The sequence below is a fragment of the Pangasianodon hypophthalmus genome, chromosome 18 (genome assembly GCF_027358585.1).
Source record: "Pangasianodon hypophthalmus isolate fPanHyp1 chromosome 18, fPanHyp1.pri, whole genome shotgun sequence".
Lineage (NCBI taxonomy): Eukaryota > Metazoa > Chordata > Actinopteri > Siluriformes > Pangasiidae > Pangasianodon > Pangasianodon hypophthalmus.
The window spans coordinates 5,549,008-5,566,566 of record NC_069727.1 but is presented as its reverse complement, the minus strand read 5'-3'; the positions used below and the strand labels follow the sequence as shown (position 1 = coordinate 5,566,566).

The 17,559-nt window shown below is 40.5% G+C and overlaps 1 protein-coding gene across 1 annotated transcript; it reads left to right on the top strand.

The window, feature by feature from the left end:
• Positions 1-473: 473 nt before the first annotated feature.
• LOC128317022 (patatin-like phospholipase domain-containing protein 2) lies at positions 474-17,505 on the top strand. The gene is made up of 9 exons (XM_026923325.3): positions 474-776; positions 3,056-3,288; positions 4,039-4,104; positions 6,762-6,971; positions 7,341-7,401; positions 12,285-12,464; positions 12,677-12,809; positions 15,713-15,814; positions 16,842-17,505. Exons 1-9 carry the CDS (start codon positions 590-592, stop codon positions 17,053-17,055), a joined length of 1,386 nt encoding a protein of 461 aa, XP_026779126.3. The 5' UTR covers positions 474-589; the 3' UTR covers positions 17,056-17,505.
• The last annotated feature ends 54 nt before the right edge of the window (positions 17,506-17,559 follow it).

The window sequence follows — 17,559 nt, the reverse complement described above, 5'->3', positions numbered from 1 at the left end:
GGTGAGAGAGCTGCACAGACTAAAGGACTAAAGCGCCGCTGCATCGCTCTCTTTAAGTAGATCCCACTGCACCACTATCCACAGGTACCTGAACAACATTGTGGGCATGTAGAAAACCTGAATGTGAACTGATTACAGAATATTCCACCAACTGCACCACTGAAGATCACATATTGATACAATTTTTGTCACTCAGGGTGAATTTTTAATTTGGGGGGGGGAAAAAAAAAGGAGGCTATCTCAGTTGTCCAGGACCATATATGCTTTAAGGTGACAAACCACTGCAGCAAAAATAAACGCCCCCTACAGCATAAGGGAGCTTTTTATTCTAATCTGTAGGCGAGCAGTTCACATTAAGCCTGATTTACACATTTTTGGTTTTTTTGCCCTGTATGAGCTGACTTTGGGGCGGGGGGCGGGGGGAGAGGGGCGGATCGTTGACTGCTTCCTATTGGCTGAGCGGCTCATAACGCGACAAGGACAGAAAGAAAAACACAGTGAGCAAGAGTTTCACCGGTGAGTGAAGGCATGACTGGTGCAAACCACCGGCGTTATTAAGAAGCACGAAGTAGACTCTTAATCTGCGGGTATGTTGGACCTGAGTGTGGGGTGGAACCTGTCGTTCGCCGGTTGCGGGTTTTTAGGGATTTACCACCTCGGTGTTTCCAGCTGCCTCCTAGAGCGCGCGCCTTACCTCGTCCACCGAGCCAACAAGATCTACGGAGCTTCAGCTGGAGCTCTCAATGCAGCTGTGCTCACCAGCGGATCATGCCTAGGTATACACACACACACACACACACACACACATACAAACACATACACATTTTTAATTTTTGCACATAATTCATTTATTATCACATGTAATGCATGTGTTTTTTTTTTTGTTTGTTTGTTTGTTTGTTTGTTTGTTTGTTTTTTTCCACATGAGCACATATTGTTCCCATGATGACACGTGTGTAATTCGGGGCATGAAAAACAATCAGAAACATTTTAGAGAAAAATAGGAAAAAAAATTTTAAAACTTACAGTAACTTGGTTGCATAAGTGTGCACACCCTTTTATAATTGGGGATGTAGCTGTGTTCAGAATGAACCAATCACATTCAATTTCATGTTCAGAAGTAATATAGTCATACAGTTGTCATGAAGATCAGCTTTTTCTATAGGATTTTCTTCACATCTTCTTGATGTCATGACTGCTGAAGCCATGGTCCACAAAGAGCTTACAAAGCATGCATGGTATCTCAATTGTCAAAAGGTATCAGTCAGGAGAGGGGTATAAAAGAATTTCCAAAACATTAGATGTACCATGGAACACCGTGAAGGCCATCATCAACAAGTGGAGAAAATGGAGCACCGCAGTGACATCACCAAGAACAGGATGTCCCTCCAAAATCTATAAAAGAACAAGAAAAAACCTACCAGGGAGGCTGCCAGGAGACCTACAGCAACATTAAAGGAGCTGCAGGAATATCTGACAAGTACTTACACTCTGCATGTGACAACAATCTCTCATATTCTTCACATGTCTAGGCTATGGGGTAGGGTGGCCAGACAGAAGCCCTTTCTCACAAAAAAAATCCAAGCTCAACTAAATCACCCCAAACCATGTGGCAAAATGTGTTATCTGAGGAGACCGATTCCAAAAGGTATAATAATTCCATAATTCCAAAAGATATGTTTGGCACAAAAAAGCACATCAAGAAAAGAACACCTTACCCACCAGGAAACATGGTGGTGGCAGCATCATACTTTAGGGCTGCTTGGCTTCAGCCAGAACTGGGGCTTTTATCAATCATGAAAAGCTACAAATACCAATCGATTTTTAGTGCAAAACCTTCAGCTGTCTGCTAGTGAGTTGACATTGAAAAGGAATTTCACCTTTTAGCCTGATGGTGACCCAAAGCATACATCCAGATCAATGAAGGAATGGATTAACCAAAAGAAGATCAATGGTTTTGAATGACCTGAATCCAACTAAAAATCTGTGGGGTGACCTGAAGCTGGCTGTCCGATAGGAGATGCCCTTACAATTTGACGGATCTAGAATGAGAAGAGAAAATACTGCCAAGTCAAGATGTGCCATGCTGACAGACTCTACCCCAAAAAGTGGTGTAATAAAATCAAAAGGTGCTTCAACCGAGTAGTAGTTTAGGGGTGTGCACACTTATGCAACTAGGTTATCGTAAGTTTTTTCCTTTTCTTTTTTTCTCCTGTAACAGTTTCTGATTGTTTTTCACTATATTTCTATACTTTGCAATTTCACATTAAAGGTTAAAAGAGCTGACATGATTTATCTTAATGTCATTCTTTTACTATTATTTACTATTTTACTATAGTATTATCCCATATTGCTCACATAATCACTTGTGGAAAACATATGATCATAGGTGAAATGTATGTGATTTTTTTTATGAGACATCAAAACATGTATCACTTTCTTTCACTTTCAATCACTTCTGAACCATGAACCTTTTATTAGTCTGTTAGGCAATGAACATTAATGTTTATTCAGATATTCATTCAGATCTGATAACGCAACCTAGCACGCATGACTGAGTAAACAGAGTTAAAAATAGAGGCATTACTTTAGTGCCATTTTTAATGATTTTGTCTTTTCATGTGTCTCTGTACATCTTGATGTACGTCAGTGATATAATACATCAGTGATATGATGGAATAGTTAGAATGACACAGATTGCTGATTAACCTCAGTCTTGTCTCAGTTACCTTTTAGTCTGTGTTCTGCTCTCACTAAACATGGCAGAGGTATACCGTGACCATACAGTAAAAACAAGTGAAAACAGGCTACACAAAGCAACAGATATAGACAAAACCCATGTGTGTGTGTATGGATGCTGTATGTACAAAATATGCATTAACAAAACATATGAAGCAATTGTATAATGCTTTTAACAGTTGACATTGTCACAATGCAGTTTTACAGAAATCCAGAAGTGGGTAGTTTGTCCTTGTGGGTAACCTTGTGGGTTGTTTATTCTTGTGGGTAGTTTATCCTTATGGGTAGTTTATCACTGTGTGTTTTCCTGTTGCAGAAAAATGTTGCGGGAATGTGATCGAGGTTGCTAAGGAGGCCCGGAAGCGCAACCTTGGCCCTCTGCATCCCACCTTCAACCTAGTCAAAGTGCTGCGCTCGGGCCTGCAGCGAGACCTGCCTGAAGATGCACACACACTCGTCAGCGGCAGGCTGTGTGTGTCTCTCACACGCGTCAGTGACGGGGAGAACGTGCTGGTTTCAGACTTCAGCTCCAAAGATGAGCTCATTCAGGTGAGGAAGCCTTGACTGTGGAGACGGAGAGATTTCACTGTGATCATAAAACTAGTTTAAAAGAAGTTTAAAAAGAATATTTCTCATTATAAGATTACAATTATAAATTATATACATTTATACTCATTTAAAATTTGAAATGCTCTTGTATTGACAGATCATTTTTCAAAATTGAGTAAAAAGTGAGTAAAAAGTCTTTAAAAATTATATTACTTCTATTACTAATCTGACAATGAAAAATTTAGATAAATTCAACTATATTATAGATTGGGAAAAAATAAATGATAGCAGTTCAGAAGTTTGCATCCCCCTTTGTTAATGTGATATAAACATTCTCTAATAGCTTAGATTCCCACATTTTGCCTTTATGCCTGCATCCAACCAGCTATATATCCACAAAACCGCTTTTGAATAGTCTCAGCTGTAATATTTTTTTCCAAATTCATCCTGAAGTTTCTGTTTTAACTCTCCCAGATGTCATGCACTGTCTCTTTTCAATCAGATCTTTAAAAAGTTTTCATGCTGAAGTTTTTGACTGTTGTCTTCTTACAGGATACACTTCATACACATTTCCCTTTTTTAAAAACATTGGATTGAAATACTTTGTTGTCGCTGGTACACACTAAATGTCTTGTCATTCTCGAGCATTTATTGACATGATATTGTCTTTATGACACTCGTTTAAGGAGCATAAAAAGTCGATATTGAAGTATATTCGAAATGAGTCATCACTTTTTCTCTTATTCCCAGGCACTCATCTGTAGCAGTTTCATCCCTGTTTATTGTGGTCTGTTCCCTCCTGCCTTCCGTGGAGTCGTAAGTGTCAGTGGTTGTAGCTAAACTCATTTTAAACCAAAAGTAATGCATGTCATGTTGCATATGATTGCTTACAGTGCTATTACACTCAGTTACTCCATGAGGATTTATGTTCTTGATACGAGAGCTTGCTGTGTTGGAGAAATGAGTCACTAGGGCTCATATATCAGACCACGTTTCACTGGCAGGTTTGGATGAGCTTATTATGCTAAGTAGGATTTGTAGCTATGGGCTTTTGAGCACAAGAAGTTCTTTAAAAATGAGCAAGTCAGTTGCATTCCGGTCTCTCGGAGCACTCTGCCCCTCCTCCCCGAGAGTGTGTCTTCTCTGTACATTGTGTACTAGGACACACTGGAACACAGCCAAGCTCTTTTTCAGGACTCGGGGCAGGGGGCAGCTAGATGTATACAAATAACTCCTCCTTAACCATGGGTCACATGAGTTCAAAACATCCACGTAGACAGTTTTGAACAAAACGTTGGTATACCTACAGTGGGGTGCAAAAGTTTGTACTCACCCTGCATTTTTGAAGGAAAAAAGGAACTAAAAACATATATTAAGCTAAAAATGAAGCTCAAAACACCAAATTTACAAAGTACCAGAATTTTAAGTAGCAAAAGCAGAAGTTTCTTTTTAAACCTCTCCACACATGATTTGCAAAGTCAGTGTATGACAGTTATACCAGAAGAAGAGAGTGAATATTACAACTGAGAGGAATCCAAATCTGTTTAGCGGGTTTGAAAGACATTAGAGATATTTAAAAAGGCAATAGAATGGCATACAAGTTATGTAAGGAATAAAACACTTGGGAGCATGCTGTTATAGGAAAATAATCAAACACAAGGTGGTGTGATGTGTCCTGATGTGAGGTGGAGGTACTGTTAAAACCCTGAAGTTGAATATTTTGTAATTATAGCACATCACAAAGTGTTTTATTCCTCTTATAATCACAGTTTAGTTATTGCTTAAAAAAACAACACATCCTACTCTTTATCCATTTATAGCTGTTTATGTGACATGGTCTAATGGTTAGAGAGTCGGACTTGTAACCCAAAGGTGAACCTGAAGGTCGTGGGTTCGAGTCTCAGGTCCGGCAGGGATTGTAGGTGGGGGGAGTGAATGACTGATCCCTGGGTGCCGCAGCAAAAAAAAGGCTGCCCACTGCTCTGGGTGTGTGTTAAGTGCAGAGCACAAATTCCGAGTATGGGTCACCATACTTGGCTACATGTCACTTCACTATAGATAGTTGTTCCTCACCAGCATCTCTTTTTTCTCTGTTGCAATTAATAAGACAAAAAAACACAGTCCTCCATCCTGAAGACTTTCTCATGGCAGAAAACCTAAAGTTACTTCTGATTGTTACAAAGTAAAAGTCTCCTTGCAGAAAGCTGTTTTTAATTTCTTTATTGTTAGGATTAAACTATGTGGAGCATCCATCATACAAGACTCTGTGGAAGTTGTTACTATAGAAATGATAATGTATTGGAATGAGCGTATTATTATAATCTTTGCAGCCAGAACTACTGTCAGAGCTGCTGTTATAGAAAATTAAGAAACACATTATAGAAAGAAGAACACCTTTTAACCAAGCAGAATTCACTCATGCTGTGGTATTAAATGGATATATTTATTTCACATTCAAAATGGCAAATGTAAATGTTTGCATTTCCCCTATTAATATCTTTACATTTAATCTCTGTACTGAAGAAACGTAATAATGAAGAAACTCAGTGTCTTGTTGGAATAAATTAAACTTCCTTTAGTCCTAGAGGTATGCAAACTATTGTACTCAGCCATATTAATCAGCTCCAGTGAGGAAGAACAGGTTCCAGTTTTATATTTGGACTTTACTCAGACATTGTTCGATATCAGTGCCATGTTGTGTGCCATCACCCCTGCCAGCATGTCCTTATGACCTGTTACACCAAGGAAATAAAATGAGGTTAGTTCTTTCACCACAAATCAGGAACACATTGCATGGCCATAATAAATGTTGAATATTTTATGGGTGGAGCTGGTGAACCACCAGTAGTGCTGTTATATAAGACCGAGGCATGGATGACTTTATTCACGTGAGTAACAGCCAACCCTGATACTGAAACAACTAACTCAGATTACATACTTACACATACTGACAGTGGCAGTTTGGGTTTAGGAGGCAGAGAAGCCACATTATTTAGTTTGGATAGTTATTGTGTTTTTATATGGAATTCAAAGACTTTCTTGGACTGAAATATGTTTCTCTTATGCATGTATTTTAATTACAAGTGACGTTCTATTATTCTATTGTCTGGTTAAAAGTGAAAAGGCAGAAAATCAAATTCAAAGATTTCATCCTGACTCCCATAAAAGACATTAACACATTGATTGTCTAAAAACAACTACTATTTATTTAAATTTTAAATTTATCATGTAATCTATGTAATAATAAAATATAAAAAATATCAACATAATAATTATGACCATACTATGTCTGTATTTATATTCTCCATTAGCCGTTTTTGCAACCATGTTTGTAAAACTGGCATCTTATCTCCCTGCTGTGATCTTTCCATAAAGCCAAGGCAGGATTATAAATTTAAAAAAATCATTCCTACATGGTTATGGGAAAATGTGTTCATGTTTATCACTCTTTCCTTTTTTCTCTGTCTACACAGAGGTACGTTGATGGTGGGATGAGCAATAATCTCCCCCAGTCAGAGCTGAAGAATACCATCTCCATCTCACCGTTCTCCGGAGAAAGTGACATTTGTCCCAAAGACAATTCGAGCAGCTTCCACGAACTGCGTTTCACCAACACTAGCATTCAGGTCACCTGGGGAAACGTGTGCAGGCTCAGCAAAGTGTTTTTCCCTCCCGAGCCTAAGGTAAGAGTGCCACAAGAGTGATCCTCCTCCTCCTCATTCTCCTCTTCCTCCCCCACTCCACTCATCCCTTCACTGTACACGTGCCAGCATGTGCAAAGTATCCCATTTTTACATAAGCGGGAGTTGATCTGCATGCTTACGAGGGTCTCAGTGTATAAGTAATGTACATACACTGTACATGTGTACTTAAAATTTGTACATTTTTTTCCAGAAAAAGTTCTCCAAAAACAACAGATGCAGAGAAAAATATGTTCAAATTCCTTAAAGATTACTCTGTATAAGTTATTCCTGAAAGAATAGCTTACAAAAAGAAAAAATATATAATGATAATAGTAATATCTGTGCACTGTGTTGGGTCTCTTATTACAGGCAATGGCAGAGCTATGTCAGCATGGGTATAAAGATGCTCTACGATTCCTTGAGGACAACAGTGAGTCATTTCCTAAAAATGAAAATACATATAAATTGCTTACATTTAACTATATATACATTTTTAGAGTGGAAATGTTTCTTTGCATAGTGTTTAACTGTGTAGTAGTTAAGTAAGTACTTTACACATGGACAGGACAGGGCTGTTATACTGTTAAAAAGCTGTCCATTAGAGAATAATAATGAAGTACGAAGGACAGGCACCCCCTGCCTTTGATGAACAGCGAGTGAAATTTTTTTCAAATTTGGATTTGCGCAGTGCATACAATCTGATCCGTGTCAGAGTAGGGGATGCCATCAGGGCACTATGAATATTTTGTGATGCCCTTTGACCTGCTGAATGCCCCCACGGTCTTCCAGCGTTTCAATCTCTTTCTTGGGCTGTATTGTGTCCCAAGAGAGCCTTAGAATGGACCCAGCCAAGATAAAGGCAGTTACAGAGTGTCCACAGCCCACCTCAGATATAGGAGTTGGCGCCGTCCTCTCCCAGCATTCGGGGCCTGACCAGAAATTGCACCCGTGTGCATACTTTTGTCACCGTCTGACCAGAGAGGAACTATGTTGTTGGGAACCCCTCGAACTCCTGGCCATAAAGTTGGTATTGCAGGAGTGGAGGCATTGGCTGGAGGGCTCCCACCACCAGTTTATAATTTGGACAGACCATAAAAACCTGGTCTACATTCAAGAGGCCAAGCATCTCAATCCCCAGCAAGATGGTCTTTGTTCTTTGCCCACTTTGACTTCGTGTTGTCTTATAGGCTGGGCACCAAAAATCTTAAGCCAGATGCTCTCTCAAGACAGAGTCTCATGGGAACCAACCCACCATAATTCCCTTCCCCCGAATAGTGGCTCCCTTTCTCTGGGGCCTAGAGCAAGCCATCTCCATTGGGAGCCAGACCCGGGTAGTGGCCCTTCAGGAAAACTTTATGTCATATAAATTGTGTGACGTCAGATCCTTTCTTGGGATCCTACAACCCCATTTTCAGGATACAACGGAGCCATCAGAACTCTGGAGTTTTTGCACCACAGCTTTTCGTGGCCCAGTATGTACAAGGACATCCAGACCTACATGGTGGCCTGTCAGTTTTGTGCTCAGAACAAGGAGCCCCATACCCTCTCACCCATGGTCCCATCTTGCACTGGACTTTGTTACAGGTCTACCAACATCCCAGGGGATGGCTGTGATACTGGTCATTGTGGATTGGTTCTCGAAGGCCTGTAAGTTCATTCCTCTTCCTAAACTCCCTTTGGCCAAGGAGACAGCCAAGCTCCTTTTGCAGCACCTGGAGTCCAACAGAGACAAACAGACTTGGTCTCTGACCGGGGGCCACAGTTTGCAAGCCGGTTCTGGAAAGCCTTCTGCCACCTCTTGGGGGCTACAGTTAGCCTATCCTCAGGTTTTTATCCTGAATCTAATGGATTCTAGATTTGGAGCATGCCCTCAGATGCTTGGTTTCCTCTAACCCCTCATCATGGATGCTACACTTGATGTGGGTGGAATATGCTCACAACACCCTGTGGCACTCTTAACTGGGCATGCTGCCATTTTAGTGCCAGTTTGGCAATCCTCCAATATGTTCGCAGTGGAAAAAGAAGTAGTGGGGGTTCCTGCTGGTTCCTAACTTGATACTTTAATAGATGAACAACTATTCGTCCAGCAATAAGTTGAAATTAGTGTATTTATTAATTGTACGTGGGATATTTACTTCCGTCGCCACTGGCAATAATATCCTGAATATAGTGAAACACTATATTGAGAGCACAGTAACAAGATCGGCAGTTTAAGGCGGTAAATTAGAAGAACAGTTTGGCAATCCTCACGCATACACACAAACAGGGGTGAAAATGGCTTTGAACAGAGAATTAATGAAGTCCCAAGTTTCTAGCAGTTTCTCAGACCATGACGAACCATCAGCTTAATCAATTTAACCTTTTTAACCTCAACTTTTTCAGGCGATGTTGATTGGTTGGCGGTCTGGCTGGCTTTATGTAGCATCTCGAAAGACCAGTGAGGATGATAAACATGATTTTTGAATGATCAAAAACTTTGATGAGTGGTTCACAGCGGTGCAAAGGTGGGAGTTGGAGGCTTTGCAGGAACCAGGCTGGATACGGAGTCTCGGAGCGAGAGTGATCTCCTCGTGATGTCGAGGGGCGAGAACTTCTGAAGCTCTTGGTTGTTGAGACTTCCTTCAGATGTGGATGGAGAATCTCTTGAGCTGTTAGTTGTAGAGAACTCTCCTGGAGTAGTTTGGTGACGAGAACTCTGAAGATGTTAAAAAACCTTTAACAAAAAAAAAACTAAATTTCCTTTGTGTCAGGGGGTTTTAACATTTTCCAGCTGACTTCAAAGTGATTGCTCCAGTCAGCAGGATCTTGAGGCAGGGTGTAAACTGCATTCTCCTCCTCTGACACTAATTAGCATACAGGGCTCTGAGTAATGTGCCTTTTATAACTTTCCACAAGGTTAAGTTAGAACTTTGGTCAGGAATTTGGTAACATGCATATAATACATTGTACACAAATTCACATTATACCAACCCTCAGGAAATTCAGTAGCAATCACACACATAACAAACACGACGTACCTGCTGTTATTGATACACTCATTAATACTATGATACCTGTTAAATGATCAAAAGCATCGTAATGACCTGGTGGTATAGGCATGATACATATAAGGAATGACATTAAAAAGGCAACAAGTTTTCAAACTATGGTGCATCATCTTGAAAGTCATGGTCCTTACAGGAGGTGTAAAGTAGCCTTATGCAGTCTGATGAAGCTGGGTTCTGTGGAATGTGTGAAGGGTGGTGAACTTTGTGTTCCTGGGGAGATCAAAGGTCTCATTCCATGAGGGTCTTTGGGTGAGTCACCCCTCCTCCTTCTCCTGAAGTTATCAGTTTTACCATCCTGTTGGGTCAGCCATCTGGTCCTGGCCAATGGCCTAAATCAATGAGTTTGACAGAGGTTCCTCTTGGCTGAGCGGGTTCATCCTCTGGGCAGGGATGTCCTGTCACTTGTCAATTGTTCACAGGAGAGTTGAAATCCAGCAGTCAGTAAACAAGCTGTAATTAACTTGGCTCAACAAAGTCTGTGAGCAAGGATTCATAGTTTTATGGCTTCCTTGCTGCCTGTTCACTTAAAGATCCTACAGTGTGCTACTGTCACAGAGTCTGGCAGAAAGCCAGATTATCTCTGCAAGCTGCCGCTCAGAGAAGAACCCGCACTGCCAATTGGAGGAGGCGCCCGGGCCGAACCTTTCGGCCAGGTCAATGGGGATGGCTAGATACCAGGGATCTTCCATTGCAGCTGGAGTCCAAGAAATTGGCCCTGCAGTATATTGGAAATTTTAAGATCCTTAGGAGCATCAATATGGTGGCATACCTCTTAGCACTCCCCCATACCATGAGAATCAATCCGACGTTCCATGTCTCACAGTTAAAACCATTTCTATGTAGTCCTCTGGTGACCTCCACTCACTCATCCCCTCCTCCACCTTGTATTATTGATGGAGCCCCAGGCTTTACCGTGAGACATATTCTAGACTCACGCCGCCTTGGGGCGGGGTTAATATAACGCCACAAGTGCCTTCTCAGGCAAATCTGGCCACCTACATGGGATTTTATCACAGACCCGGCACCGGTTGCTATGCATCGCCTTTGTGGGGGTAATCAGCCTAAACTCACTGCACATGGCCACACCTCTTTATAAGCCCTCTGAATGCCTCACTCTGTGTGCAGACATAGATCTGTGCCATGTAACAGACCAGAGCCACACTACCCTGATTTCTGATTTAAAGAAAGAAAGAAAGACAGAAAAGAAAGCACTAAGGATAAGAAAGAACTAAAGAGAAAACATTAAGGAAAAGAAATAAAAGGATCTCAGGATTAAAGATAAAACTTTAGGGAAAAAGAACTCAGGGTCAAAGAGAAAACATTAAGGAAAGGAAATAAAAGAATCTCAGGATTAATGATAAAACTTTAGGGAAAAAGAACTCAGGGTTAAAGAGAAAACATTAAGGGAAGGGAAGAAGGAGAGCCCAGAATTACACAGAACATAGATTAAGGAAAAGAAAGAAAAGGAACATAAGACTAAAGAGGAAGTTAGAAAGAGAAAACCTGGTTTTGAAATAAATATTTGGGTCCTTTAAGTTAAGAAAGATTTGTTGAGTTATCATTTGGTGCCAGGGAAAAGGCCATTTTGAGTTGTCATTTCCCGTCTCACCGCAGTACCCTTTGTGTTGAGCCTAATGTTCTGAAGCTCCCACATTTCTGACTCCTCATCTTGTCACATAAGCACCACTGCCCTCACATGTGCTGTTCCCGTAATCAGCTTGGTGGCTAGCGCTACGGAGCGGCGTACCAAAGCTACTTGGTTCACACCTCGGCACTCGGTTTTGGTTGAACTGTTGGTCAGCATGCACTTTCTCATTCGCACTGCTCTTGCACTTGGTTTCCTTAACAGTATATCAACCTTTCGGGGACAAACGGGCCCTATACTACACCTCTGCCCACACCACTCACTGAGCCCCATAACAGTAACAGAACCTCTGACTATTACAAAATACCAACACTGGATACTCCTTCCATAAATGTTAAATACACTACTCCTTACAGAAAACTTCACTGTAAGATTATCAACGATTATATGTTTTCCCTTGTTAATAGCACATTTTGTAAATCTGTTTATTAAAAAGGCTTAGTGTCCAACTATTGTCAGAGCTGTAGTTACAGAAAATTAAAAAACACCTTCTGACCAGTCATATTTTTTAATTCAGCAGTGCTGTGGTATAACGATGAATGAAAGACAGTTGATTAGGACAGTATATTAGGAAAGATTAAACCTGTTGCTTTAACACTGATGATATGATGTTATCCTCAGATCTGTTGCAAGTTGAATGTCCAAAAGTAGATCTAGCCTTGACGCGGGACACGCCCACCTGCTGCTGTGTCACTGAGTCGACACAAGAGTGGATGCTGCGAAGATTCCGCCTCCTCGGGGAGCATCACTGGTGGTTGGACAAGCAGCTTGTCAATTACCTGCCCACACCTATTAAGAAAGGTGATAAATGCTACAGCTAGCTTTGTAACTCAGTTTTTCTTTGTATAAGTTAAGGATTTTGTTGTATTATGTCACAATATATCACATTCATGCTGTGCATGTTAACTGAACATTTCTTCTAATATCCTCAGAAGGAAATAAGTACTCAGTACTAAAGTTGTTTGAGTTAGTTATTAGGTGTGAGAATGAACGTGGCTAAATGTGTGTTGCAGTGTTCTGTGAGGCGTGTAAAGAGAAGCATGGCCTAATGGCTCAGATCACTGGTCTGTTGCCGGTACGTGTGGCTTCCTACATGCTGATGCCCTACACGCTGCCAGTAGAGTCGGCTTACTCAGCAGTCCAGAGGTCTGTACCACTACTGTTAACCTCAGACAAACCTCAGGCAAACTTTACACAGAAATGCAATATAGTACTGTACTGTGCTTCAGTTCTACTCACTCACCAGGGTATACAGTTTGTTCATAATTCACAGCACTCAATTTTAATGGCCACACTCGCTGATACTGATACTCATTGCTAGCAGCACACAGCAACAACCACCATAAGCAGAGTTAAATAAAATGTTCCATGAGGTCCTTGATTGATGAATACTTAGTAGGTTACTCTCTGCAGTATCTGTTTTGGAACAATGAAAAAACATGTAACTATACTCATACTCTGTCTGAAAACATCAGATTGTACTGATTGTAAGGTTGTTAGTTCAAATCCCAGCATCGCTACTGTTGGGTTCTTGAGTAAGAACCTTTATCTCTCAACTGCTCAGTATCCTGCCTCAGTTGTAAGCAAATGTAAATGTACAAACAACTATGGTCATAACTTATTGCTCGGTACAATGGTTCCTATGATTCTTCCACAGTGAACTCAGGGTGATTGTTTAGAAAGTTGTAGGGAAAATTTAGCTCAATTAGATTAAGCTGATGTATTCTCCACCAAAATATGTAGGACATTAGCAGATCAGCTCAAAAGGGAAAATTTGTAAACTTAATATTTTAATAGCTGATCAACTATTCGTCCAGCGATAAGTTGAAACGAGTGTATTTATTAATTGTGCATGGGATATTACCTCCGTGGCCACCGGCAATAATATCTTAAATATAGTGAAACACTATATTGAGAGCACAGTAACAAGATCGGCAGTTTAAGGCAATAAATTTGAAGCACAGAGACACAAGACACTGGCCTTTAAACATCAGACGAGACTTTATTATACTAAGCTACTATACACATATACTAAACTACTACACATATATACTACACTACTACACACATATCCTAAACTACTACACACAACCAACACACACACAGACATACACATTCATACATGTAGGGATATGGAATGAGGAGAACCAGTGAGAATAATCAGAGAGTTGAGTTCTTAGACATAAACCTGACAAATCATGAGATCCTGACCTGAGTGAACCATCAACGTAAATCAGCATTAATCGGTGAAAAGAGTTTTAGGTTTACTGCACCAGCTTAATGAAGTTGGGAGGTATCAATACTTGCTTTGCCTAGGTGGTGAATGGAAGGAGTTGGTGTGGGTCAGCAGGTTCTAGTCGGACCGGAGTTGGAGGATGTTAGAGAAGTTGTTGATCGTCGCCGGAGAGGGAGGCTGGAGTCTGGACGGCTGGGCGAAGGGTCGAGTCAAGCGAGGTTCGGTGATGCAAGTCTTGGAATCTTCTGGGGCAGGTTCTCTTCCTGTTCCAGCTCTGTTCTGGTCCCAGCTCCGTTCCAGTTTCAGCTCCAGCTCCAGCTCCCGCTCCGGCTCTGTTCTTTGTTCTTTGTTGTTGCTTTCCTGTATTTCTGTGTTTCTCTGTGTGTTGTACTTGCTTGGGCATGCGGTTTTTATGTTAGTTTAGATGAACCGGCCTCTTGAGGTCTTCAACCAACCGCAGTCTGGTTTGGAGATGATTGGAGAGTGCCTTGGCTGGCCCTCCAGCTAATTTGCAAGCGACCCCTCCCGGGTTGCCTCCTTTTTAATGTCCATGTAATGTGGTCTTATTCACCTTTAATGTTTATAATAAATGTATGATATGAGGTACTGAGAATTGCAAATCATCAACAGCTTCAGCACATGAAGACAAGCATGCAGATACCACACATGACATACATTAGCCATGGCCATTAGCTACTGGGTATAATGGCATGTTTACAGAAAGAAACAGACTTAATATTATACAATTCCATTAATAGTGGGGTTGTAATATAATGCTGGTTAGAGTACGTGATTTGGAGGTAACACTGGACTTCCCACCATGTGAGGAGTCGCCGTGGCTGAAGTGTAAGTTAACTCTTGCCCTCTGGTTTAATACAGGTTGTGGGAATGCATGTTCCCCATACAGATTTAACACAAACTCAACGATTATATGGAAATAAAATAAGGCAGATACAGAGAAAGAAAAGAACATTCTTAAAAGTGGAGGAGTCTTTTTACTGGTTCAGTTGGGAACAAAGGTCACTTGAAGCTGAGTAGGGTGTAATGTGATAAATCTCAACCAGTTCCCTAATCCAAACAAACGGCATCTGTTAAGGGTGGTCAATTCGAGGTTAGTTCCACGGAGGAGTAATTTACACTCTTTTTTGGGGGTTTTCTGCATTATCATCCCTTAATGTTTTATGACCTGTCGTTGAGCCTAGATAGGCCGGAGCCATCCCAGGTCTGTTGGGTGTAAAGGAATGCCTTTGTTCTCGGCGTGGTTGTAGAGACAGTTAGTTTCCTTAGTTTGATAGTCTCGATTCCTACAAAGTTGAGACCAATATACAGTATAACATATAATATAGAACAAATAAGTATGTTTCCAGCAGGTTTATCCTAATACAATCAGCTGTAAAATCTGTTTAAGCAATGGTTGAAAATCTTACCTGGCACCTGAAATTACTGTACTAACTGGGACATACAACCCCACATTTAAGTAACCAGTTATTGAATTATAAACTATAAAGTTCGTAAATAACATAATGTGTTAATATTGTCGTCTCAGAACTGAATGGTGGATCAAATCTACATACACTATATGTCCAAAAGTATGTGGACACCTGACTACCACACCTATATGTGCTCACACCCGACTGAGCAGAGTCTTGCTGAGTGCCTCTTCGGTCTGTATTGTAGTGCATTAGCCTTGCGTTGGTAGATTATCATGTTTCTAATTGTAAGGGATTGTTTAGATTTTAAATTCAGAATTATGTCTATAAATACTCTGGTTTGTATACTTTATATTTTATGCTCTTTGTGCTTTTTTTTAAAGGTTTGTGGAATGGATTCCAGAGGTGCCTGCTGATACACGCTGGCTATGTGAGATAGCAGGAAGTGTTTATAGACATGCCTGGAAAGGAGAATCCTCAAAAGGGTAGGTAACAAGACAGAACTCCATTTTTTGTTCCAATACGGGAATGCATGTATCATTTTTCACACTCACTTTTATAGTTAGTGATGTGCTGGGTACAAGAGCTTCAGGAAGGTAGGTGAAGCTTGTGTTGTTTTCCTATAGTGATGTCATCAAGATGCCTTGTTTAGGGATTGTTTTAAGAATGGGTCCAGTTTATCGGTGTACAGAAAGAAGTATTATTTAACTCTTTTCACCAGAGGCCAAAAAAATTTAATTTCCACCTGTTTTCAGATGCCCATGTTCAGCATTGAATTTATTTGTGATGTCACACTTCACAGTAATTGGTTAATGGCTCATATGAAAGTAGACACTCAGGGCTGTAATAATTTGCGGTTTTACTTACGACCTAGCCTACTAGGTTTCAGTGTTATAATTTTATTGTGGCAGTTGTATACAGTGTTTCACTGTCAAAAAAGCTTTAGTAGTGCTGTTCGTTTTATCTCTGTATCAGTGTTATTGTGGAGAGGTGTGAATTGTTTGCCCGGCAGGGGGATCACACCCCACCCATTTCCCATCACCCTACTCAAAAGCAAATAAATTTAGAGTCATGATACTTTACACACAGAAACCCAACACATTAAATATAGGTATACTGGAATATTTATGATGCGTTTAGCAATTGGTAGGTCTTGGTAGGGGCTGTATTTTCCTTATTGCTATGAGAAGTTAGTGGTTATATGCCACGCTGATGTCACAGAGGGACATTGTTATCGCTAGTGCAGTTACAATGGTGTTTAATAGCAGAAAATATTTCAATGATCTCAAACATAAGGGATTATGCTCAGGTTTTGCTGTAAGCTCCTAAAAACAAAAGTGCAAGAGCTTCTTTTCTTCACTCACCATTTTGTAGTGATGTTCAATATCATATTAATGAGAAATCCAGTGTAGAAGTAGTAGAGACGTTGGTGCAAATGCTGGACTCAAATTTGAGCATCTTCATCTTGTTTTGATTCTAAATATATTTGTGTTGTGTTTGTGTCTTTTACAGTGGCTTTCCATTGCGGCGGTGTGTAAGTGGACCACCCTCACTGGACCTGCAGCCACATGACATGGAGCACAATAGACACGCCGCTTTTTCTGTTGCTGATTTGCGTGATTACAGCTGGGATTACTCAGAAAGCCCTGAGGACCCCGACAGTCCGTGCACATCTCCTGAGCAGATCAGAATGTATGTTGGCTCACAGGACAATTCTGAGAGCTGAATACAGCAAGACATGGAAATGGAAGTCTGAAAATACTGGTGTTTCACACACCATAAATGTGTGTGAGAGAGATGAGGGGGTTTTATGGTGGAGTTTTGCCTTAATTCCACTTTTTCTATTCACCATCTCTCACCAGTAACACTGGTCTAAGCTCCCAACTGCACTTTAAACTAGAGTTCATCAAAATGTCCTGTAAAATAACCAACAAATATTAACAGAATGGTAGCATTTGTGGAACAAAAAGTCACATGATATAATGGTGAAGGTAGTTTTTTAAATAATGATGGCTGTGACATTTCTACGTGCACCTCAAAAGAGAAAACAAACAACCAATGTCACCTCAACAGAAATAAAATGTTGGGTAAAATGTGTTGTCCAAATAAATAATTGATTTCTGTGAAACCTAATTATAATAATGTGAATAAATACAATATACAGTCAACCCCAGAATGATTGGTACCCTTCATAAAATAAGCAAAACATAATATATGATATAAAAATGCA